This window comes from Eptesicus fuscus, chromosome 23, assembly GCF_027574615.1.
Source record: "Eptesicus fuscus isolate TK198812 chromosome 23, DD_ASM_mEF_20220401, whole genome shotgun sequence".
Lineage (NCBI taxonomy): Eukaryota > Metazoa > Chordata > Mammalia > Chiroptera > Vespertilionidae > Eptesicus > Eptesicus fuscus.
In genome coordinates, this window is record NC_072495.1 from 12,463,550 (window position 1) to 12,488,545 (window position 24,996).

Consider the following 24,996-nt stretch of genomic DNA (forward strand, 5'->3'; position numbering starts at 1 on the left):
ATTCCCCTTTAGCACACCGGCTCGGTTTCCTCCCAGCCAGGAGGGTCATGCCATGCTGTGGGGCAGGGCAGGCGTTCCTTAATGCCAGACTGCCTCAGTTTTTGCCAGTCTGTGACAATGATGTGGGTGAGGGAAGGACTCATCCACATTGAGAGGTGGTTCCTCCTGCAGTTTGCATAAGAAATTGTTGGCTCCTAGGGTTGTTTTTGAAGTTATAAAGTTGGAGAGTCTCTTTCCCAGATCCCTGGGCTGGGCAGCGGCAGTTCTATGACTCAGCCCTGACTGTATCTCCCTCTGGGGCTCAGTTATCTCATCGGAAGGGTGTCCTGGGGCAGGTGAGATGATCGAGATAGCCCTTCAGGGGGCAGATCTCGCTTCTCCAGTGCCCTTTTAGCGTGTCCTTGTAGCTCCTTGTGTGTGGAATTTCCACCTACCTAACCATTCCGCCGTCCCTGCTTGTCCTTCATCCCCTTCCTTGTGTCCTCTGCCTGCTGCCCACACCCAGAACCCCCTGCCCACCATCCTGGCTCCCAGATGCCGGTGGTAACCAGGCTCAGCCTCTCTGTCTCACATTCCAGGACCCCTGATTTTATTATTTACCCTCTGGGCTTGTATCTGTGAGAAACTGCGTCTTCCTTTTTTGGAACTGTCTCCTTCCTCTTGACACCCGTCAGAGGAGCATTTACTGCTTGCAGAGCATAGTCCGTTCTGGGCATTAGAAAGCATACCACCCACCCTAGCTCTTCCCAGACTTGAATGTGTGTGTGGGTCCCGTGGTTAAAATGTGGGTTCTGGTTCTGAGGTGTGGAGTGAGACCGGAGCATCTGCATTTTAGAGTCCCAGGTGCTGCTGCTGGTCCTTGTACCTCACCCTTTGACAACCAGGACTAGCAGGAAGTGGACTGGGGGCACAGGAACCAGATCCCGGGCCTGTCTGCCTCCTTGCTGACGTGGCTCCTGGGTTTTCACTCGTTCCTGGACTGACAGGATGACCAGTTTCCCCTGCTGTGCTGTCCTATTGGCACACTCACCCTGCCGGCCTCCGACAGGCTCGCCGGCTCCCGGCCTCCTGTTTCTGTCACTGCCAGCAGCTCAGGCCCCTGAGGAGGCAGTGCAATGTGGGGGACAGAGTCTGGAGGAGAACATGGTTTTTAAATAATAATTATAATCTTAAGTAATTATTATTCCCCTTTGAGCAGCGCTCACCTGCCTCTTCCCAGTAGTACTCATGGTCTGGGGCCCACTCAGAACTTTTGGGTAAATCGTATCAAGCCTGGGGCCCTTCTGGCCGGACCCTGCCCTTCCGCTTTCCTGGTGCTTGCCAGCCAGTGGTCCTTGGTGCTCCTTCCGCTTTCCTGGTGCTCGCCAGCCAGTGGTGCCAGCTCCAGGAAGGGAAATCCATCTGCAGATCCCCCAGGTCGTCTTGGCCTCATTTCTCCTTGATGGCACCAAAGCCAGAAGTGATGTGAGGGCTGTGGGCCTCGTGGGAGGAGGAGAGGACCCAAGGCTCTCTGGAGAAGCAGGGCTTTGAGGGTCATGGGGCCTGGGCTGGTGCGGTGGAGCCTCCTGCCAGATCTCCCCTCAGAGCAGCACTTTCTCCGGGTGGTGAGGTACCCACGAGCGTTGTCACCTTTCAGATTGGAGTGGCACAGACCGGGTTGGGGCCCATGAGGGACTTGGAGCGCATGGGCAGCTTGGGGTCTTCAGTGGATAGACTCAGGGTAGTCAGGCTAGGGTGGACGCCACCTCCCTCATTGATCACAAGTTCACAAGTTCTCCTCCAGACTCCCTCTTGTTTGCAAGGGGGCAGGGTGAGCCAGTGGGTGGGTGTCAAGACTGGCCCGAGAGTTAGAGAAGAAAGCCAGCCCAGGGCCCCCCATCACCACGTCACCAATGCGCTGAGTAAAACCCAAGTGTTTATGTCTTAGAAGCTGCGTTGGAGGGAGCGCTGGTCTCCTGGCATTTGTGGAGCTTATTGCTTTCCAGGACGATGGTCTGGGAGAAGAGCCAGGAGCTGCTGGCCGGCATCCAGATCTGGGCTGGATTACACACGGCTAGGCTTGCCCAGAGCCGTGAGTCCCACCCATCACCAGCCCTGCCTGGAGGGACTGGCTAGAGAGGTCATGGAGGCCAGAGCTGTTCCCTGCTCCCCACCCCCAAAGCAGGCTGAGTGATGGGACCTGCCTGAGGCTCTAGCCTGAAACTCCTCACTGCCCCAGGTGGTAGGGTTGCTGGGCCATCCATGGGCCCTCACACTGAGTCGAAGGACACAGCCCAGGTGAGGCCCTGCTGTGAAAGGCCCTGCATGTGGAGGGCAGGTCTGCTGTGAGTGGCACCCTGCTCCTGCCCGGGAAAGGGAGTGCTGTATCTGTCCCTGGGGGAGGGAAAGCTGACTGCAGCTCTGGAGTCACACTTAGTCCTCACTCGACCACTCACTTGCTCTTATGACCTTGACAAGTTGCTTATCCCCCCGCCCCCCCGCCCCAACCTTGTCTTATCTGTCCCTGGAGGTAGAGGTAGCACTCCAGAGCCTTTCCGGCAGGCAGGCTGCCCTCTCACAGGGCAGATGTGCAGTTTGAGGTGCAGCCTCTGCAGTGTGAGCCGGGGAGAGGCTCCTGCCTGTTGGGACGGGAAAGGCTTCACGGAGGAACCCTCGGTTCAGTAGAGAGGAGGCCGTGGAGATGGGATGAGCCGAGTCCTGGGCTTGTGGGTGTGCAGGTTCGGTGGGGGGGTGGGGGCTGGGCCTTAGGCTCCTCTGGATCCTGGGCTGCTTGTACCTTCTGGGCAGTGTCTGCTGCCTTCCCGCAGACACGGAGGCGGAGGCGGTGCGGTGGGTGTAGGGCAGCACCCGTCAATGCTGAGCTCCTGACACAGGCATGTTCTCTGAAAGCCTGTTCTTTCTCTCCTTTTGTTGGGAGTTTGTTTTTTTCCTGTTTGAGGGAAAATTTACATATAACATGGTACCCAAATTTCAAGGGACCCTTTGAGTTTTGACTAGTGAGTGCATCTGCCTTAGTCCAGACTCCTTCCAAGAGTGACTCTCACCCCAGAAGTTCCATGCCCCTTCCCAGGCAACGCTCAGCTCACCCTCCACAGGCTTCCTGATTGTTTCTACCATGGATTAGTTCTGCCCACTCTAGAACTTGACATAAATGTGTAACTCCATCCCCCAGGTACAGCCTCATTTAGCAATTGGCCGTGTGTGCCCCCAGGTGCTTCTTTCCACAGGGTGCCATTGCCTTGGGGGCCTTTCATACAGTTGGTTGAGGAGCGTAGGCAGGGAAGGAGCAGCAGATGGGATGTGAGGAGCTCTGCCATCTCCCTCTGGCTCAGCGAGAAGGACCTAGCCTTCCCTCAGGTGTCAGTGGCGTCTGGGCCCTGTGCCTGCTGTGAGTGCGTGTGCGTGTGCGTGTGTGTGTGTGTGTTACGGGGGGTGATGATGATGAGGGGGCAGAATGCCTCCCTGACTTTTCTGTGGCACGGGCCTGGACGGGGAGGAAAGGAAATGAGAATTGGGCAGGGACCTGTCCCAGTTCATGGTGTAGCTGCCTGTTGAGTAGGTGGGTAGTGACCATTCTGTAAACAAGGACCTGGGAAGGTGATCCAGGGCTTCAGGCTGGTCTCTGCGCATTCCCACACACCCTTTTTGTTCACAAGAGGGCAGAGCTGGCCCCAGGGACTTGTGTCCCTGCCCTTCCCTGCCAGGGTCAGCCCACCTGGGGACACCTACCCACTCACCTGGAATGGTCCAGGTGTAGGCCATAGAGGAGAACCTGACTGTCCCCCCGCCCCCAGATTCTAGTTTCCTGGAGCCAGTGATCTGGTTGGGCAGCTGGCCTGACCTGGGGCAGATAGGCACTGCATGGGCCTGCTGCTGGGGGCCAGGCGGCGTCCTCATCCTAGCCTGAAGTGGGCTCCCGCCAGGCTGGGCATCAGCTCCTCGATCCACTGGGCCATTGTGCTGCCAGCTTGCTGGTCCAGCCCCCAGTCTTGCTTCTACTAACCTGGCAACCTCCACTCCCCAGGCTGTGGCCTCTCTAGGACGGGTGCGTCCTGCCCCCACACCCGTAGGTAAGTGGGAGGGCAGAGGTCTCTGGCTGTGGTCATTTTGCTGGGAAGAGCAGAGCAGTGGTTCATAGGGACCTGGCCCTGCAGCGGGAGGCACTGCCTCTTTGGTGATGTTGCTTTGTTGTTTGTAGACAGTGGTGGCCCACACTTGGCCCAGCCTGGGTGGCAGGACAGCATCATGCAGCCAACTCTGCCGGGGCTCCACCTAGTGGAGGGTGCAGCGACTTGGCTCGGCTCTTTTCTGCTGAGCGTGCCTGTGGTGAGGTCAGGCACCAGAGGAGTCTATCCCAGCCCAGGAGACCTTGATCAGTCATTCAGCTGTCCCCTCGCTAGTGCCGTGCCTGGCAGGGCTGGGCAGCGGGGACCCACGGAGAGTCCAAGTCCTGTCCTGCCACCCACTCCCTGAGCTGCCCTGTAGTTTGGCCTGGTCTCTGACAAGGGCAAGTAACCCCTAGTTGCAGGGTCTGGCACACGCTGAGGTGGAAGCCACTGGGTAGGATGCTCTGGGCAGGGTGGCACAGGGCTGTGTGGTGAGCATCTGGTTGGCTGTGGCTTCCTGTTCAGTGTTGCAGTGGTCTCTGCTCTCCTTCCCAAGGCTGGGCTCAGCTCTGTCTACTGGTTGTCTCTGGCCTCAGGCTCTGTCCCACTGATCCAACTCTGGCCTCATGGGGGTTGGGGGAGCCTGGACTCCACACAGGCAGCTGTACCTACAGAGCTGGTTCTGCTGCTCTCTGGGTCATCAGAGGTCCCAGACCAACCACCCTGACCAGCCGAGTCCCCCTCCCCCTGGGCCACCTCTGTGAGAAGGGAGTTGTGCTAGGGCCAGAGAGACAGCTGGCAGGTTGGAGTTGAGGCCTCCCAGCACCCGCACCCCCGGGTCTGGTCACATTCCTGAGGGACCTGCTGAGCCTCCCTGGCCCTGGGGGCGGGGGAAGGGCAGGCAGGGATGGGCTCCAAGCTGCTGCAGGCCTCCTCCCCCACCCTGGCTCCATTCCAAGGGAGCCCTGGTCTGCCCACTGGAGTGGTGTACAAGGAGCCAGAACCTCAGGAACCCCCTCTTGTGGGACCTGAAAAGTTGGGGGCAGAAGCAGCCCACCTGCATCTGGTAGCTGCTGCCAGTGGCTTTGGCAGGGTGGTATTGAAAGGCCAAGCTTTCGAAAACTCCTATAAGGGGAGGCCATGTGGTCAGGCTGGGCTGGGCAGGAGGGGCTGGGCCCTCTGGGCAGGGAGGGGGCAAGAGCAGATTTGGAAGGGAAGGAGGCAGGAGAGCCTGAAGCGGTTGAGACTGGTTCTTATAAATAGCCCATTGCACCAGTGCCTCCAGTTTTGACCCTTTGTCATGTAAATGTGGCCGGCGGGGAAGGGCCTTGCCCAGGCCTCCTGCCATCATGCCTGCCGTGAATTTGTGCCTGCTTCCAGCTCCCGAGGCCGAGGTGGTCCTTGGAGTACCCTAAAGCTCCCGGGTGGGAAGCGGGTGCAGTGCCTTTGAGCTCCCTAGACCTGCCATCTTAACCGGCCACTGGGCCTGCTGGCAGGGCACTGTGGCCACTGTCTCCTTCCCAGCTGGCTGCCCCTGTCATCCCAGCCAGAGAAACCCCCTGACCTTCTTGGGAACATGGGCTCAGGGACTACCAGGCACCTTCTGCTTCATTTTCCCCCGCCCCCATGATGGCTGTCTGGGTGACCGTGTCCATCTTCTCTCCAGGTGACCGGGCATTGATGCACCCCCAAGGGAGGCCACGCGCTCAAGGAGGCCACCCCTGCTCGCTGCTGCTCACATGGTTTCTGGGCCCCTGGCACTCCGGTAGGCTGGGACAGGGAGCTGGCAGGGTGGGGAGTGGGAGGGAGACTTTGGGGAGGGAGGGCATCGTCCACCTGCTCCTGCTGGGGGTTTCTGGGAGGCCCACCCAGCCCTGCAGCTCTCAGCCTGTGTCCTGGCCTGCAGTCCTTTGTGTGCAGGCAGCACGGGCCGCTCAGAGGGGAGGCTGGGCCCGCTGTCCTTGGTCTGGGGAGGAGGGGCTCATTGTGGACTCACAGCTCTGGAGGATGGGACCTCCTGCCCTCACCAGTCCCTTTGACAGGCTTGGAGCACCAGGCATCTGGGTGCTGGTGGAGCTGATTGTACTTCCCTGGGGCCAGGTATTCTAGCCAATGTGGAGGCCATGCCTAGGGCAGTTTGTCCCTGCTTGGCTGGCTGTGGGGCAGGGAGTAGGGGAAGGTTGGTTCCCATAGGACCTGGCCCAGCCTCCGAGTCCCAACTGAGCAGCCTTGCTATTGTCTAGCAAGCGTTTGCTGCCTCCTGCTGTCAGGCCCTGGGTGCAGCCTGGCACCCACGTGTTCACGGAAAGCTCTGATGCCTTTTTGGGGTTTGAGTGGTTGCTAGGGTGTTTTGTTTTGTTTTTTGTTTTGTTTTTAATCTTTGTAAACAAGGGCACTTGTGGGGCGGGGGTCAGGCACCAGAGGAATCTGTGTCACAGGGAGTCAGGGTGGGCACGATCCCTCCAGGCTTTGTCCTCAGGGAGGCAGAGCTGGGTGCCTTGGTAGGAGCAGGAGGTCCCAGGTGAGGTGAGGCTCAGAGCACTCAGTTACTTCAGAGATTGAGGTCTGAGCAGAGGGGGTGAGAGTACCTTTGACAGCTGTGTGGCAGAGTTGCCTGTGGAAGGCTTTATGTTCCCTGAGCGGCTGGAGGGGCAGGGAGCCACGACCTTGTGCTGTAGGCCCTGCCACTCTGGGGTGGGAGTATGGTGATCACACTGCCACACACCCAGCCTGCTGGGTTCCTGATGAGGCCAGGGGCTTCTGCTGTTTGGTACTTAATGACATCAGTTAGTGACTGTGCCAGTCTATCAAGGCCAGCCCTGCCCAGAAAGGATCCAGGGTAGGGCCCATGTGGTGCCAGTGGTGTGGCCAGGCCACATTTTTACTCGGCACCCAGAGACCCAGGCCAGGAAGCGCTCTGTGGCCTCCAGGGGGCGAATCGCTTGTGAGTTGGGGGCAGGTGAGGGACGGCCTGCGGGCTGCAGTGTCTGGGCGGCGGTAACATACATTGGCAAGTCTGAAAGCTTGGGGAGCCTGTAGGGTTTTGAAGAGGCAGCAGTGTAAAGCAGAAGTCACAGGCTGGAGGCTGCACATTTGGTTTGGCTCACAGGGCATTGAAGAAAAAGAACCTTCCTTTAATATTGGGAGATTTGCCGGTGGGGCATGGCTCAATGGTTGAGTGGTGACCGATGAACCAGGAGATCATAGTTCAATTCCCTGCCGGGCCCCTTGCCTGGGTTCCCTGCCGGGCCCCTTGCCTCGATTTCCAGTGTGGGGTGTGCAGGAGGCAGCCAGTCAATGGTTCTCTCTCATCATTGATGTTTCTATCTCTCCCCCTATCCCTTCCTCTCTGAAATCAATAAAAGTATATTAAAAAATATTGGGAGATTTCACCTAAAAATTTGGCCTTTTAGCTTGTCCTCAAAGCTGTGTCGCTGCATATTCACATGGGAAGTTGGCCTTCCCAGAGCTCCTGCTCCCTTCAGTCCCTGCCACTTCCCAGCTCCTCAGAATCCTCTGCTGTCAGTTTTAGGTCCCTGGGGGCCTGTGGTGGACTTCCTTTAGTGCGGGATGGTCCATGGGCTGTGAAGTCAAGTTCAATCCCAGTTTCTCTACTTGGCATGGAGTGACTTCCATTGTCCTGCTTTCGCTTTCTCATCAGTGCAGATGGGGCCAGTGCCGCTGCCCCTTCTCTGGCAGTCAGTGCTAGGCGGCCAGTGTGAGTTCCCTTCCCGTGTACGGGCCTGAGGAGGTGGCCAGTGTGAGTTCCCTTCCCGTGTACGGGCCTGAGGAGGTGGCCAGTGTGAGTTCCCTTCCCGTGTACGGGCCTGAGGAGGCGGCCAGTGTGAGTTCCCTTCCCGTGTACGGGCCTGAGGAGGTGGCCAGTGTGAGTTCCCTTCCCGTGTACGGGCCTGAGGAGGTGGCCAGTGTGAGTTCCCTTCCCGTGTACGGGCCTGAGGAGGCGGCCAGTGTGAATTCCCTTCCCGTGTACGGGCCTGAGGAGGTGGCCAGTGTGAGTTCCCTTCCCGTGTACGGGCCTGAGGAGGCGGCCAGTGTGAATTCCCTTCCCGTGTACCGGGCCTGAGGAGGCGGCCAGTGTGAGTTCCCTTCCCGTGTACCGGGCCTGAGGAGGTGGCCAGTGTGAGTTCCCTTCCCGTGTACGGGCCTGAGGAGGCGGCCAGTGTGAGTTCCCTTCCCGTGTACGGGCCTGAGGAGGCGGCCAGTGTGAGTTCCCTTCCCGTGTACGGGCCTGAGGAGGTGGCCAGTGTGAGTTCCCTTCCCGTGTACGGGCCTGAGGAGGTGGCCAGTGTGAGTTCCCTTCCCGTGTACCGGGCCTGAGGAGGTGGCCAGTGTGAGTTCCCTTCCCGTGTACGGGCCTGAGGAGGTGGCCAGTGTGAGTTCCCTTCCCGTGTACGGGCCTGAGGAGGCGGCCAGTGTGAGTTCCCTTCCCGTGTACGGGCCTGAGGAGGTGGCCAGTGGCCAGGTCAGCTTAGAGGCCTCTCTGAGTGCCACTGTGGCCCACCCAGGCCTGGAGCCCTTGCACTAGGGTCCTGGTCAGCTACCTCTCACAGACCTGTTCTTGCTTGCAGGTGGTACGCGTGGGCAGGGCGTGGGGACATGGGGCCTGACATGGAGCTGCCCAGCCATTCGAAGCAGCTCCTGCTGCAGCTGAACCAGCAGAGGACAAAGGGCTTCCTGTGTGATGTCATCATCATGGTGGAGAACTCCATCTTCCGGGCCCACAAGAATGTCCTGGCCGCCAGCAGCATCTACTTCAAGTCCCTGGTCCTGCACGACAACCTCATCAACCTGGACACGGACATGGTCAGCTCCACAGTGTTCCAGCAGATCCTGGACTTTATCTACACGGGCAAGCTGCTGCCCAGCGACCAGCCAGCGGAGCCCAACTTCAGCACTCTCCTCACTGCCGCCAGCTACCTCCAGCTGCCCGAGTTGGCAGCCCTCTGCCGTCGAAAGCTCAAGCGAGCCGGCAAGCCTTTCGGCTCTGGGCGGGTGGGGGCTGCTGGCATGGGGCGGCCCCCCCGCAGCCAGCGGCTGTCCACAGCTTCTGTCATCCAGGCTCGGTATCCGGGGCTCATGGATGGGCGCAAGGGGGCCCACACCCCCCAGGAGCTCCCCCAGGCCAAAGGCTCAGATGATGAGCTCTTCCTCGGCAGCTCCAATCAGGAGAGTGCACACAGCCTGGGCCGGGCCGTCTGTCCAGCCGGTGGGGAGGCCGGCCTGGGCAGTTGCAGCACCAATGGGAGCAGTGGGGGCTGCGAGCAGGAGCTGGGCCTGGACCTGTCCAAGAAGAGCCCGCCCTTGCCCCCCGCCACTCCTGTTCCCCCCCTCACCCCAGATGATCCCGCCCAGCTGAGTGACAGTCAGCATGGCTCGCCCCTCTCGGCCTCAGCTCCTCCCGTTGCCAACAGTGCCTCTTATGCCGACCTGGGGGGCGCCCCCAGTGAGCCCATGGACCTGGAGGGGCCCGAGGACAGCCACCTGAGCCTGCTGGAGGCGCCTGGCGGGCAGCCCCGGAAGGGCCTCCGGCACTCGGCCCGCAAGAAGGAGTGGAGCAAAAAGGAGCCCGTGGCAGGCTCCCCCTTTGAGCGGAGGGAAGTGGGGCCCAAGGGCTCCTGCCCGGGGGAAGAGAGCGAAGGCCTTGGGGACAGGGTTCCCAACGGCATCCTGGCCAGCAGTGTAGCAGGGGGCGGCCCCAGCGGGCCCTACAGGGAGCCCTCATACCCCTGCAAGGAGGAGGAAGAGAACGGCAAGGACGCGAGTGAGGACAGCGGGCAGAGTGAGAGTGAGGGGGGCAGTGGCCACGCCAGCGCCCACTATATGTACCGGCAGGAAGGCTACGAGACAGTGTCCTATGGGGACAACCTGTATGTGTGCATCCCCTGCGCCAAAGGCTTCCCCAGCTCCGAGCAGCTCAACGCCCACGTGGAGACGCACACAGAGGAGGAGCTGTTCATCAAGGAGGAGGGCGCCTACGAGACGGGCAGTGGGGGTGCGGAGGAGGAGGCGGAGGACCTGTCGGCGCCCAGTGCAGCCTACGCAGCCGAGCCCCGGCCCTTCAAGTGCTCGGTCTGCGAGAAGACCTACAAGGACCCGGCCACCCTGCGGCAGCACGAGAAGACACACTGGCTGACGCGGCCCTTCCCCTGCAACATCTGCGGCAAGATGTTCACGCAGCGTGGCACCATGACCCGCCACATGCGCAGCCACCTGGGCCTGAAGCCCTTCGCCTGCGATGAGTGTGGCATGCGCTTCACCCGCCAGTACCGCCTGACGGAGCACATGCGCGTGCACTCGGGGGAGAAGCCCTACGAGTGCCAGCTCTGTGGGGGCAAGTTCACCCAGCAGCGCAACCTCATCAGCCACTTGCGCATGCACACTTCCCCCTCCTAGAAGCCAAAGACCTTCTCCAGCCCGGGGCGCGCTCTGCAGACTCGCCCTTGGGAACAATGGAAGAAAGAAGTGAGGAGGCCCAGGGGGCAGGCCCGGACCCCAAATCTAGTGGGGGTGGCTCCTGGTGACACCTCTAGCCAGCCCCCACTACCCAGAGCTTTAATCCACAGTCTGTACCAAGGGAAGAGAGCAGAAGAAGGCCGGGTCCCGAGCCCCAAAGGTATTGTGGGTGTGCAGTCTACCTCCAGATCCCGCCCAGGCCCCTGCCCCTCTCCCAGGGCCGCCATAGGGCCTGTGGGAGTGGGTCACGGGTCGGGGTCGTACTCGGCCTTTTTGTACAGGTCAGGTCTGAGCAGGGGGAGTGGGGACCTCTCTCTGCTGGGAGGGTCAGGGCTGCCTGTGGCCAGGGGGTGTCCCTGTATGCAGGAGTGCTAGTCTGTGTGGGCCACCTTGGCTCTAGGGAGCAGTGCTGGATGGGGGCGATGGAGGCCCCCCCCCTCGAGCCAGGGGGGCCCTCACCGCCTACCTCTCCACAGCTAAAGAGCCCTCTGGGCCGGTGTTGCTGTTATTCCTACTGATCTGTTCCTTTTTTCTTTGTGAGTTTTGTTTTTTAAACCAAAACCAACAAGAGTTTATTTTCCTCCTGGCCCCTCGGGGCTGAGCCTGGGTCTGCAGACTGAATGTATGGGGCAGTCGCCCCTCCCGCCTGGCTGCAGGCTTCGGGGCGCCCACCCCTTCAGGCCCCAGAAGCCCTTCTTGGCCAAAGGCTTCCCTGGGCCCCAGCCCACCTCGGCTGCCTCAGGAGAGAGAGTGCTTTTCCTATAGTTTCTGAGGAATCTTTGTTTAGAGGTACTTGTTTTTTATTAAGAGAAAAACCAGTGTAAGGTTTATGTGAATGTTTGAACTGGAAGGTCTGGGGTTCGAGGGGGGAGGGGGGAGGCTGGACTGGGTGCCAGGCCGTCGGTACTCGTTTTCCTTTACTTTGTGTGTGTGGTATGCGCAGTGCGAGTGGACAGATGTTGCGCTTTCTTCTTCCTTACCTGTCAAGGTGGAGAGACTTCTGACCTTTTGCTACCTCTTGAAATTCACGAAGAACAGTACGTCGGTGACTGGCAGTTGAGGCAGTGACACTTGTTTTCCTCTCGTTAGTGCACAGCCCTGGGCCCCACGCAGCACGCTCTCCGTGGGGCTCCTGCAGCTTCGGAGTCTCTGCTCATGTGTGGGCGTCTCCTGGGCACAGGGCTAGTCGTGCCACCCTGAGGGTGTTCTGAGTGTCTGCTGAGCCAGGGAGCCCACACGACTCCAGTCTGGGCCCAGGTGAGGGTGTGAGTGCTCCAGCCCCGGGGGAGCCAGGTACTGGGCAACGGGGAGATGGGAGCCAGCTCTTTTCAGCTCCTGCCAGGACTAGGATGAGGCGGAAGTGAGCGCCCCCATCCTGTTCCCTGGGCCTGCAAGAGCTTGAGCTTGGGAAAGGAGCAGCCCCGTCTAGCCAGTGTGGAGGCATGGGCAGGGCTGGCCAAAGTGATGTGTTCCCTCTGGGGGACAGGAAGGCGCCTGGCCCTACTTGGGCCACTCTGTCTCGGGGCTGGCTGCCACCCACTGGCTCAGCCCTGTCTGGGTGTCACCCCTCGCCCCGCACTTTGGGTTTTCTCCACCAGCCTCAGACACCTCCAGGGGCTCGGAGCTCACAAGGCCAGACCGAGGTGCTGAAGTTGGCTCCACTGTCCTCGGCCGACTGAAACCACAGGGCTGAGCCGGTGGCTTTATCTTCTTCATTTTGCTTCGTGCTTTTGCTTTTTTTTCTCTTCTTTTTTTCTTTCTATTTTAAGTTCAGACCAAAAAATTCCGGAGTCATCCTTACCCCTCCCCCTTCCAGAGACCCTCCAGCTGAAAACAGCCTGAGTTCAGGGACCCGAGTGGTGAGGGCTGTGTTTTGGGACTGAGGGCCCCTGGGTGAGCCCTCGGGCGGTGCCCGCAGCCCTGAGCCAGCTCCTCTTCCTTTGGTGGAAACGGAGGGCTGTGCCCAGGGTCTCTCGTTCCAGCAGGTCAGTGAGGGGCAGGGCCTGCGCAGGCCCCTTAGCTCTCCCGACCCCACCCCGCTCCGTCAGCACTTAAGCCACACGACACAAAGTCTGTACTGCACGGGAGGTGCGCACACGCCCGGCCTGTGGTGGCCTCCCCCCCGTGGGCAGCCACAAACGTGAGGTGACTCGTGAAAGTAGGTGATTCATTTGCAGAGCTTCAGGGACTGGGCGCAAAGGCCCCGCTCAACGACGTTGGTGCGACATAGTATTGTACCCACCTGAGTATTGTATCGAGCCTTTTCTGTATTTTAACAAGAAAGCAGAACACTAGTTTCCTATTTAAGATTTTAAGGGTTTGTGGGGCAGGGTGGGACTGACACACACTTGGTTTTGTTTCCTTTTTCCTTTGAGTTCATGTGGCGTGTGCTTGTGAGTGTGCGTGGAAATGTGTTAAGAGCCTCACAAGGAAATCAGGCCATTGGAGGCCCAGGGCGGCTTACAGTTCTCTGCTTTAGTCACTTAATTCTTGAATGTTTTGGAGAAACAGGAAACAGAAAATAGCAGTTGTCATGTAGGAAACAGAGGATAAACAACAACAAAAAGAAAAAAGGAAAAAAAAAAAAAAAGCTCATACCCAAATTCACAAAACCTATTTTTTAAACCAAAGCACATTTTGAATGAGTATGGAACCTCAGCAGGCTCAGAAAAAAGATGCTAATATATTTATCTCATTGTTTACATAAACTTTTACAGTCTCAGACCTCAGCAGCTGGAAGGCCAGTCCCAGTGAGTCCTCACCTCTGGAGCCCCTCCAAGTCGGCCCTGGGAGAGCTCCCGGCAGAGGGCACCTACGGGGCGGGCAGGCGTGGCGGCTCCCGGGTTCACCTGAGCCTTCTTCCCAGCCCCGCCTCTCCAAGCCCAGCTGGCACCAAAGAGCTTGGGCCAGTGCTGACTGGCCCCCAGGCCTTCTGGCCATCCTGGCCAGCTGGCACGGCGGGGTGCTGTTGGCTCTGACCACAAGACCGAGGCTGGGCTTGGGCTGGGGATGGCGGTGAGCCCCACCTCTGCTCTGCCTGAGATCCTGGGGTGGGTTGATGTGAGGGTCCCTCTCAAGCCAAAAAGCCAGGACCTTTGCACATCCATTGATTCTGGCTGGTCCCGGTCCCTGGGGACCCACCCGCCACCACCAGTAGCAGGAGGGGCTTACTGGGCTGGTCCTTCCCAACACGACGGTGCAGACACTCTGACAGTGTTGTTTTTGTATCACTATGTTTGTGCGGTAATGAATGTATTTATTTCTCAGACGTGGGGCGAGCGAGAGGCAGCCGGGCTCTGCCACCGCACGCTCCTGCCAGACCGAGCCACTGCAGGGGCTCGTCCAGGGCTGCAAAAAAGATGAACCTTTAAGCAAATAAGAATCTCAGAGACTCGCAGCATAGCCATACACCTCAGCCTGTGAATGAGCAATCCGGACCAGACTGGCTTTCAGAACCCACGCAGCCACGCGTGTGTTCCTGTCAGTCACCACTCGGTGCCGGGCTGTCCTCTGCCCCCACCCCATCAGTATTCACTGGACTTGACCGAGTGCAGGAGTGCGATCTGGGCTGGCTGGCTGGGCAGGCAGACCCCAGCCGCCATCCCTGCAACCGACCTGAGTTGGGGTGAGGCCTGGGCAGCCGGAAGGGCAGGGCTCAGGGAAGAGGTCACTGTATCCGTCCTGTCCCCCGACTTGGGGGACAAAAGCAGAGGCGCCAGGCCTTGGGCGAACAAACAAGGGATCTCGGCTCTGCCCCCTGAGGGACCAAGGCCCTTGCTCTTACCCAGAGCCACGTTGGGGCAGATGCTATTGAACCTGTGAATCCGATGCCAGGAGAGGGGATGGAGAGGGACCTAACCAGAGCCTCAGTCTGACATTCCAAATGAGGGGGTGGGTGTGCACTGTGGGAATTGAGGCTGCCCAGTACCCCCCAGCTTCAGTCACCCCACTTTTTCTACCAGGAACTCCTCCCCCTACCTCACCTTGCTATTTATTGCTGTAATTTATTGACCTCAAAAATGCTGCATAACAGACCTCACTTGGGACAGGGAGGATCTCCAGGCCCCCCCCTCCACTTGGCGGGGCCCTGTGGGGCCAGGTGCTGAGGGGAGCCTCTCTGTACCCTACCCATCACTTGCTTTCCCCCTCCCCCCTTGGGGGACCCCAGGTTGGGCACTGGCCCATTCATAAATACCTCGAGGGGGAGGGAGAGGGATGGGGTTATAGCTGTTTTGTTTAATTGGAACTGGAAGAGGGATCATGTCCTTACTTTATGTCCTTCCCAGAAAGGGGGAGGGACACTGTGATCGCACTCCTGTACTGGCCACCGCCGCTGTCAGTCATCACGTTGAGTTTCACTTCCCTCGAGAGTTTGGATAAATTCAGGTCAGAGCTGCAAGTACGCAGCCCTCAAGTGTCATAGAAAAGCAATTCACCTACGACTGATCTCTCCATTCAGAAGTGTGCAGTCTTAATGTACAGTGATGAGAAACTGTTATTTTATGATCTTTTCATTAAAAGCTTGATTGAAAACTACCTTTCGTGGGGCCTGTGTTCCGTGGCTGTTCTTCCTCACCAAGTGACAAACTGCTTTCCTTTCTGACCTGCACTCTGGGGCTGGCATCCTCGTGGGCAGTGCTGGCCTCCGTTGGCTGAGGCGGTTTCGGAGGCAGTGGAGGTGTAGGCAGGCGTGTGGACCTGGTGGCCTGGATGAGGGGAATGGCTCTGCCCGGGGCCACCTGTTGGAGCAGCCATGTCGGGCTGGGGCGGGGCAGCGGCGCTCATGTTCTCGCTCCTTCCTGTTGCTTCCTGCTTGGCCTTGGAAGGACTGCCCAGGGTCTCTCGTTCCAGCCCCCTTTGCTCTCCCAGCCCCACTCCGTCAGGGAGGCTGTTGAGGGGCGAGGCCACTGATGGGGGGGGGGACACTCGGGGAGGAAAAGAGAATAAAGGGAATCATCAGTCTGTGGGGGCAGAGCCAGTAAATCAGATTCCCTGGGGGACTGTTCTCCCAGCCACCAGGGCGGGATCCCAGGATGAGGGAAGACGAAGGAAGAGGAGTAGGGATGGGGCTAGGAGGTCAGTCAGCGAGCTTAGACCCCGACACTATGGACTGTGGCATCCCAGGGGCCCCAGGGCCGCAGCAGATGAGCCGGGGCTCCGGACCTCCAGCAGAACGCGGGGATTGCTGCTCTGAATCACGGTAAGTGCCATTCAGTTGTTTTCAAATTTGTGTTTTATCAAAGCAACACCTGAACATAGTTTAAATCACCATATGGTTCTTTTTTTAAAAAAAAAAAAAGGTTTTTATTAATTTCAGAGAGAGGAAGGGAGAAGGGGAGAGAGAAACATCAATGATGAGAGGTCAAGAAGAAATGTTTGCCACAGCCCTTCTGTGGGGACGTTTTCTAAATCGCGCAGCAGAAGTAGAGGAAGCTTCTGAACGGCTCCCCGAACCTGGGAAAGCCAGGGCTCAGTGTTAAAAGGTCTCAGTGCTGCCAGAGGTTACTGGGGGTGGTCCCTGCCTCTGTGGGGCTGTTAGGTAACATGCTCACCGTCACTGACTCTTTTCCAGAATCTGAATGAGAGAGTGTGGACACGTGTGAGACCTGTGCTCGAGTGGCTGGGCACCGGGTCCATGCTGTCCCGCCAACTGGCATAGGCCAGCCTTGGGCCCGTAGCCTTGGGCCTGGAGGAGGAAGGAGCCAGCTGGGAGGGGGCTGTCTCCCCACCCCGACCCCAGGGACCTGCAGGTACTGTGCACCTAAGGGGGAGGCTGTTGAAGGGCGAGGCCCTGACTGGCTTACTAGGGAAGACAGTACAGTCTCCGTGGGGACATGGTGCCTTACGGAGAGGGCGGGTCACCTGGCTGAGTGGCGCCAGCAGGTGGCGCCGAGAGAACCAAGAATTGACCGTTGCCTGAGGGGCTGAGACCAAAGGAAGCAAGGCTGCAATATAGGTTTCTGCCCTCTTCCCCCCCCCCCCCGTGAGCAGAGGAGAGATCCCAGTGCTGGGAAGGGATGAGTCCCTGGTGTCAGGGGCCACCTCCGCTTCTCCCCAAAGTGAACCTGGCTTCCGGAGAGTCCTCGTGGCATCTGCTGGCCGGGTGAGCTGGGAGCGGAACGGGCAGCCCTGGGCACTGGCGGCTGACTAGGACTGGGTCAGGAGGCTGTAATGGTGGGTAGCTTTCACCTTTCTCAATATATTGCAGTGCTTTTCCCAATTACAAATGTCTACTTTCCTTATAAAAGCAACAAATGACCCTAAAAAACAACACGGGTACACATAAAAGAGAAAATAAGAAAACTCATCATTGGATCTTCAGGAGTGACCTGCTCTGTCACTGGATTTTAATAGTAAAAACAGGGACTCTCGCCCTAGCTGGTTTTGTTCAATGGATAAGGGTCCTGGGTTCGATTCTGGTCAAGGGCATGTACCTTGCTTGCAGGCTCCTCCCTGGCCTGGGCCCTGGTTGGGGTGTGTGCGGAGGCAACCAATTGATGTGTTTCTCTCACATAAATGTTTCTGTCTTTCCCTCTAACACTCTCCCTAAAAACCAATGGAAAATATCCTTGGGTGAGCATTAACAACAACAAACAGAGACTCTAATTGAACAAGAGGTGTGACAGAAATGGGTCAAGTAGGACCACAAAGATCAAGGTCAGGGTAGGTGATGCCCGACCAATGATTCAAGGGAAGGCGGTTCCATGTGTACAGATCAGTGTATGAAAAGTCCCAAGACATAAAATTAGCTGGATTGCTTAGGGGATTAAAATGGAGTCACTTTGGTTGTAGGGGGGAAATGGCAAGAGGCGAGGAGGTGGGCAGAACCAAACATTGGGGGACTCTGTATGCCGAGCAAAACAAGTTGAGATTTTTATTTTATTCTTTAAGTGCACGGGTTTTTGTTGTTGCTTAAAGCCATACCCTTTTTTATCAAATAGTTGCTTACGTGGAAGCACCTTCATCCTTTGACGTGTCATAGTTAAAAATCCTTTTCTATTGCACAAAAGTTTCAAACACAGATTTTATAATTGTTCTTTTTCTTATTCAGCAGACATTTATTGAGCTCCTAGCATCATACAGATGTTCTCACAACAAACAGGAAATTACTGCATTGAGCCATAAAGACGAGGGCGGAGGGGTCGCCTGCACGGGCTGACCCCACAGCTGCCTTTGGCGTGGAGAGCTGGGCGGATGTGCCAAGAAGCAGGGGACCCACAACTGTGGACCTAGGTGCTGGCCTTACTGGGGTTCACTTCTAAAAATCTCTCAGCTTTTCTATATGTTTGAACATTTTCATAAATTCATAAATTACTTAAATTCTTAACATTCATGAATGTTGGGGAAAATCTACCTACATGTACTAGGCTATTCATTTATAATCGAGTATAATTTTGAAAGTACCAAGACATTAGGAAATCTCTAGGCCACCCTAACTGGTTTGGCTCAGTGGATAGAGCCTGGGCCTGCGGACTGAAGGGTCCCGGGTTCGATTCCGGTCAAGGCCATGTACCTTGGTTGCGGGCACATCCCCAGTAGGGAGTGTGCAGGAGGCGGCTGGTCAATGTTTCTCTCTCATCTATGTTTCTAACTCTCTATCCCTCTCCCTTCCTCTCTGTAAAAAATCAATAATAATAATAATAAAAAAATCTCTAGGCCAAGCATGTCAAACTCAAAGGCTAACATGGGCCAAATAAATGAGGTGCTTGCTCTAGGGCCGTGGTCGGCAAACTGCGGCTCTCGAGCCACATGCGGCTCTTTGGCCCCTCGAGTGTGGCTCTTCCACAAAATACCACAGCCTGGGCGAGTCTATTTTGAAGAAGTGGCGTTAGAAGAAGTTTAAGTTTAAAAAATCTGGCTCTCAAAAGAAATTTCAATCGTCGTACTGTTGATATTTGGCTCTGTTGACTAATGAGTTTGCCGACCACTGGCCTAGTGGATGCCTGGGAAGCTAACATGGCCACCCAGGGAGAAGACTGTGCCTAACCCAGACTGGGGGAGGAGGGTGGCTCTCCGAGAGGACTTTGAACCTGAGTCCTGAAGAAGGGGCAGACCTGGGCCACACAGGCTGACTGGGGAGACAGGCAGGTGCTTCCGGTGGGAATTGGGGATGCAAAGGCGGGGCTGCTGCAGGAATCAGACCCCCGTCAGCTGCTCCCTGGCAGGGCCCGGAGGCACCAAGGTCAGGGTGGTTTGTTTCCATGACTACTGCGGCCCACGCCCCTCCCCCCTACCTCCAGGCCACTGAGGGGAAGCAGCTTGGGTTTCCAGAACAGCATAATTAGCTCCTGGCTTTACCCTGAAGAGATTTTTCCTTATCCAGATAGGAGTGTGGGGGTAGATGGGAGGGGTTGGACTGCCCCAAGGACACCCCTGCCCTGTGGGCATGCCCAGAAGCACCCATCAGCTCACCCTCCACAGCTGCAGAAAAGCCACCTAGGGGTAGGCCAGTACCATGGCCCATTATGGGTAGACACTACTTCTAGCTTCTCTCCTGAACTTAGCGGGGACAGGGCATCCGGGCTGCCGCTGTCATCGCTGAACCTCGGCTTTCCCATCTATAAAAATGAGATCATGATGCTTGCCCAGTGTGGGTGGTGGGGATCTTGGGGACACTACACGGCGAGAGGAGACCATTCAGGCTGGGCCTGGAGAGAGAAGTGACCACGGGGCATGGGGGCACTGCGCCCTCCAACCGTGTCAGCATGTATTCTCCAGCAGCCACAGGAAAACGGAAAAGAAAACGTGAATTTTAAGTGGATCAAATATACTAAAAAAATTTCAATAGTAGTCAATATAAACATTACTAATGAGTGTTTACAGAGCGGACCAGCTACTTTCCAGAGCTCAGCAGCCACCACGGGGGGTCCTAGTGCTGGAGCTGGCTCAGGCCTAGGTGGTGCTGGGCTCAGTGCTCAGAGCCTTAACCGTGAGACCTCATTGATTCCCTCAACCTCATGAGGAAGAGTCTAGTGATAGCCCCCACTTTACAGATAGAGAAACTGAGGCACGGGGTCTAAGGCTGTTGTACCACTGCCACTGTTGCCCCCACAGTTGGAGCAAGTCCCCAAGCCAGAAGGGACTTCACTGCTAGACAGCCAACAGGAAGTGCCCACACCTGCTCAGTGCCTCACACAGGCCTGTCGGGTCTGTCCCCGCCGCTCTCCCGGCCCCGGGGTTCCTTGGTGGGAGGCAGCAGAGCTTTAGTCTTCACTCAGCATTCTCCCTGCGTGTGTGTCTGTGTCCATCTCCCCTTTTTATAAGGACTCCAGGCACATTGGGTTAGGGGCCCACCCACTGCTGTATGATTTCATCGTAACCAATGCTCACACTGGCACTATTTCCAAAGGTCACCTTCTGAAGTGCTGGGGCTTAGGGCTTCAACAGATGGATTTGGAGGGGACACAACACAACCCATAACATGTATGTCACGACTAGTCCTTTAAAAAGAGCCTTTGCATAATAGTAACAGAAAACAAACTGCACAGGCAAAACCTTGATAAACGTGAACTTCTTTGAAAATGACAAAAACTGCCCTCACCGGTTTGGCTCAGTGGATAGAGCGTCGGCCTGTGGACTGAAAGGTCCCGGATTCGATTCCGGTCAAAGGCATGTACCTTGGTTGCGGGCACATCCCCAGTAGGGGGTGTGCAAGAGGCAGCTGATCGATGTTTCTCTCTCATCGATGTTTCTGGCTCTCTATCCCTCTCTCTTCCTCTCTGTAAAAAATCAATAAAATATATTAAAAAAAAAAAAAAAGAAAATGACAAAAACTGCCCTCACCGGTTTGGCTCAGTGGTTAGAGCGTCAGCCTGTGGACTGAAAGGTCCCAGGTTCGATTCCGGTCAAAGGCATGTACCTTGGTTGCAGGCACATCCCCAGTGGGGAGTGTGCAGGAGGCAGCTGATCGATGTTTCTCTCTCATCGATGTTTCTAACTATCTCTCTCCCTTCCTTTCTGTAAAAATAAATAAAATATATATTAAAAAAGAAGAAAGAAAGAAAATGACAAAAACTGAAACAAGGCTTGTAGGTTTGGACAGAAGTGCTTTTCCCAGAGCAGATCATTGATGAGTGGAAAGTGTCCATTCTTCTCACTGATTTATTTAAAAATATTTCTTTACTGATTTCAGAGAGGAAGGGAGAGAGATAGAAACATCAATGATGAGAATCATTGATCAGCTGCCTCCTGCACACCTCCAGCATGTGCCCTGGACCAGAATCAAACCCTGGACCAGAATCAAACCCTGGACCCTTCAGTCCGCAGGCCAACGCTCTATCCACTCACCCAAACCGGCTAGGGCCATTCTCTTTTAATAGACTGACTTAATGTAGGGGATTGTTTGCAATCCTGATACAGGTCCTAGAAGATACTTGGGAAATTTTGACAAAACAGCTCTGCAATTTATCTGGAAGGGAAACGTGGTTGATTCCCCCCAGGCCCTGCGCTGTTGAAGAACAGGATCTGCTTCCTGCCCTCCAGGAAGAACCGACAGCAACAAACACACCTTCCCCCCAAAACCCTGTCCTGCTGAGGGTGGCCCATATTACAAACTGTTAGGGTTTAAATCCAGAGGGACCTTGAATGAGAGCAGACGTCCGGCTGATGTATGGACACAACTGTAAACCGAGGACCTAATGCCACGTTCTTGAGAATGTAAGGATTGAAGGAGTTCATAGGTAGAAGCATGTGCCTGGGGAGAGAGAAACATCGATTTCTTGTTCCACTTATTTATGAATTCATTGGTTGATTCTTGTATGTGCCCTGACCAGGGATTGAACCCACAACCTTGGCGTACCTGGAGGACACTAACCAGCTGAGCTACCAGGCCAGGGTGGGATGAGTTTTGGCCAATGTCTACACTCAGGTACTCAACTTCCAGACAGGACAGAGCATTGCTGTTAAGGTATCTTTAGATAAGTCCATAAATTTGATATAATCAAATCCATCAACTTTCTCTCCAGAGATTGTGCTTGCTGTGTCTTGGTTAAGAAAAATTTTCCCGCCGAAGCCAGTTTGACTCAGTGGATAGAGTGTCGGCCTGTGGACTGAAGGGTCCCAGGTTCGATTCCGGTGAAGGGCATGTACATTGGTTGTGAGCACATCCCCAGTGGGGGGGTGTGCAGGAGGCAGCCGGTCGATGTTTCTCTCTCATCAATGTTTCTAACTCTCTATCCCTCTCCCTTCTTCTCTGTGAAAAATCAATTAAATATATATCTAAAAAAAAAGAAAAATTTTCCCACACCAAAGTCTCAAGCCTTCTCTATTTGTCTCTGATCCTTCTAGGGTTACTTTTTATATAGAACGTGAAGAAGAGATGTACTGTACTTTTATTTCTTTTTATCATGAGCTAGTTTTCCCAGCACCATTTGTCAATGGTGAGCCCTCCCCACATCCACCTCGTCGTCCCATACCTTCATCTTGGTTCCATTCCCATTTACTGGTGGCTGCCTGAGGAATGAGTGTGTGCCCTAGCTGGCCCCTGAGAGATGAGGGAACGTCTATGGGAATCTTCCTCCCCAAAGGGACCTGCGTCTGGGCACCTCCTGCCGCCCATTGTGACGCGCGCGGGCTCCTGGTCCCCCGAGACCGGCGGCGGCGGCGGCGGGGGCGGGCAGAGCGCGGGGAGCCATGGCCGAGACGCAGGAGCTGTTACTGCAGCTGCAGAAGGACAACCGCGACGGGCGCCTGAGGAAGCAGGAGCTGGAGGAGCTGGTGCGCGGGCTCGAGGCCGAGAGCGAGAGCCTCACCGGACGCCTGCAGGACCTGCGCGAGCGCGAGCGCAGGTGCGCGGCCCCAGTCCGCGCGGCGGGTGTGCGACCGTCGGTCACGCGGGCGGTAGCGCTCGGGGCTTCGCAGAGCGTCCGGCCGACCCACCAGTTCTTCTGCCCTGTCCGGCCCGAACCTCTGCTCTAGGCCGTCGGGACCGGGGCGTTCCACTCAGGGGACCCACGAAGGGGAGGATGGAGTCGGGCGCACGGCGACCGGGACGTGGGCTTCGTCGGCCCCATCAACGGCCGGGTCCCCTGTGCCGCGGGAGCCTGAGCGTCCGCCGTCTCCAGCGCCAGCACCGTCTGTTTTTCCTCTGCAGCCTGCAGCGCAGGCAGAGCCAGGCGGCGGGTACCCTGCGAGGGGAGGCGCGCGAGGCGGCGCGGGAGCGGGCGGAGCGGGCGCGCGGACTGCTGGAGGCTGCGGAGCAGCGCAAGCGGGATCTGGTGCGGACCGGGTCCTGGAGGGGGCGGCGCCTACAGGAGGGCGGAGCCCTTGACGGGGGCGGGGGGTGCCCTTGGAGGGGACGGGCCGTGCGTGGGGCGGGGCCGTGGGGAGGGCCGGGAAGGCGGCGAGGGCCAGACTTCAGAGAGGCTCCCTCCGCCTCCTCCACCTCCGCAGGAGCTACACAATCGGCAGCTGCAGGAGCGGTGGGAAGAGCTGTCAAGTCAGGTACAGGCAGGGGATGCCGTTTCTGGCTTCCCCTCCCGCTCTGGTTCCCGCTCCCATTCCAGCCCCATCCCCGCCGCCCGGGATATGCCTCCCCCGCCCCCAGCCCGCAAGCCCGCAAGCCCCGCCCTCACGAAGCTCCACCCGCAGCTCTTTTACTACGGAGGGGAGCAGCAGAGCCTGCAGCACGAGGAGCAGCAACTCGAGACCCAACTGTTAGCGCTGCAGGTGCGCCGCGGCCCCGACGGCTGGAGCGGCGGCGTGGGCGGGGCCATGGCCACCTGGGAGCGGGGTGCGGGGTGCGGGGGGAGTCCTGGGGACCAGGGACGCGGCCCTGAGGCGCGGCTGGATGCCGGGCGGCGGCTCCTGACATTCCTTGTCTTCAATGGAAGAAACAACTGGAGTTATTGGAGGCCAAGCACGCCGTGCAGGCGGAGGGCCTGCGGCAGGTGAGGGCGGAGTCGGGGTCTGAAGGGGAGGGTCGGCTGGGTGTGTGGGCGGAGGCTGGGCTGGTGCAGGAAAGCGGAGCGGGGTGGGTGTATTCCCCACTCCGCTCCCCCCGCCCCCCCCAATCTAATCGAGGCTCCTCGAATCCCAGGGCGCACAGCGGACCGAGGAGGCGTGGGCCAGCTTCCAGGAGCAGAGCGGAGTCCTGCAGGTGCCCCCCTCCCCCCCGCTCTGCCCTAAGAGCCACCAGCCTCTGACTCCTCCGCAGCCTCCTCTCCTCCTCCCCCAGAGCGGCGGCGGCCCGCCTCCGGCCCCATCCCCGCCTCCACCGACGCCGCACCCAGTCCTGAGACCTCACTCCCCGTCTCCCCCCAGGAGCTGCAGGGGAAGGTGATGGAGGCGGCGGCTGCGCTGGACGCCTCGCGAGGCAGCAAGGAACTGTAAGGGGTTGGGCCTGGCGGGTGTGGCGGGGCGGCTGTGGCCGGGGCGTATCGCCCATCTCGACGCCTGTTCCGCAGCTACAACTCCCCGCCTCGCCGGGTGCAGGCCTGCGCGGGGTCCCTCATGGAGGAGGTGGCCAAGGCCGAATGTGTGAGCTCGCGTTCGGGCCGGGGAGGGCTGGAGACGGGCCCGCCCCCACCGGGATACCCACACCCACGGGGGCCCGCCTCCCCACGAGGGCCCGCCCCTGACAGATCGCTCCAATGGGGCTCCCCTCACACCCACGAGCGCCCGCCTCCCCACGTGGGCCCGCCTCCCCACGAGGGCCCGCTTCTTGACGAACCCGCCCCCACGGGGACCCCCACTCGCGTGTGCCCGCGACTCCCGCCCCTCGGAGATACCTCGCCGCTCCCCTGCGGCGGGCGTAGAGCTGGACGCCGCTCCTCTTTCCGCAGAAGAAGCGCCTGTTCGGCGGTGCGGGCGGGATGGGCGTCAGGTGAGTCGCGGGGCGGGCGGCGGGAGCGCGGGGGTCGGGTCCGTTCCCCGGAGGGCCGCGGCCGGCGTGTCGGTCACGCGTCCGTCGGTCCGCAGGCTGTGGGCGCTGAGCGCGCTGCAGATGCTGCTGCTGCTCCCGCTCGGCTTCCTGGCGCTGCCGCTGCTCTACCTGCTGCTGGTCAACCCCGAGGCCCTGCGCCGCCTGCTCCCGCGCCTGGGCTCCGACGCCGCCTTCCGCCGCCTGCGCTACACGCTGTCGCCGCTGCTCGAGCTGCGCGCGCGCGGGCTGCTGCCCGCCTAGGACTCATCACGTCGGCCGTGGTCACCTCGCCCGTCTCCCGCGTAGTTTGTGGGCGTCTGGGGGGAGCCCGGGGGGAGGCTCCTGGGGGTGGGTCGTGTGCTCCTCGGGCCCAGCGCCGGCTCCAGCGCCTCGTCCCCTGGGCACGGGCCCTTCCAGGTGGACCTTGCGGCTAGAGAGGCCGTTCCGGCGGCGCGGGGGCTCCCGGGCCGGGGCCTCCAGCGTGGGCAGGGCGCCCCCTCTCGGCACTCGCTCCCAGGGGCTCCGGGCGGCCCCGCGGGAAGACCCTTTTCTAAC

General features: G+C 58.4%; 2 protein-coding genes and 1 long non-coding RNA gene across 3 annotated transcripts in view; 2 read left to right on the plus strand and 1 right to left on the minus strand.

Moving 5' to 3' along the window:
- HIC2 (HIC ZBTB transcriptional repressor 2) overlaps positions 1–15,116 on the plus strand; it is a 28,803-nt gene extending 13,687 nt beyond the window's left edge. Inside the window, exons 2-4 of the mRNA XM_054712693.1 lie at positions 5,773–5,871; positions 8,696–10,740; positions 13,298–15,116. Coding sequence (XP_054568668.1) covers positions 5,846–5,871; positions 8,696–10,520 — 1,851 coding nt within the window. The 5' untranslated portion in view covers positions 5,773–5,845 and the 3' untranslated portion in view covers positions 10,521–10,740; positions 13,298–15,116. The remainder of the gene's footprint in view (positions 1–5,772; positions 5,872–8,695; positions 10,741–13,297) is intronic.
- Positions 15,117–16,647: 1,531 nt separating this feature from the next.
- On the minus strand, positions 16,648–22,017 carry LOC129148109 (uncharacterized). Its single transcript, XR_008555285.1, has 3 exons — positions 21,995–22,017; positions 21,160–21,273; positions 16,648–16,746 (listed from the first exon to the last, which is right to left on the minus strand). It is a non-coding gene; the product is annotated as an uncharacterized LOC129148109 (long non-coding RNA).
- A 133-nt stretch (positions 22,018–22,150) lies between these two features.
- Positions 22,151–24,730, plus strand: TMEM191C (transmembrane protein 191C). The gene is made up of 10 exons (XM_008142638.3): positions 22,151–22,366; positions 22,672–22,795; positions 22,971–23,021; positions 23,169–23,246; positions 23,411–23,467; positions 23,617–23,676; positions 23,841–23,905; positions 23,984–24,056; positions 24,362–24,402; positions 24,498–24,730. Exons 1-10 carry the CDS (start codon positions 22,212–22,214, stop codon positions 24,700–24,702), a joined length of 909 nt encoding a protein of 302 aa, XP_008140860.3. The 5' UTR covers positions 22,151–22,211; the 3' UTR covers positions 24,703–24,730.
- The last annotated feature ends 266 nt before the right edge of the window (positions 24,731–24,996 follow it).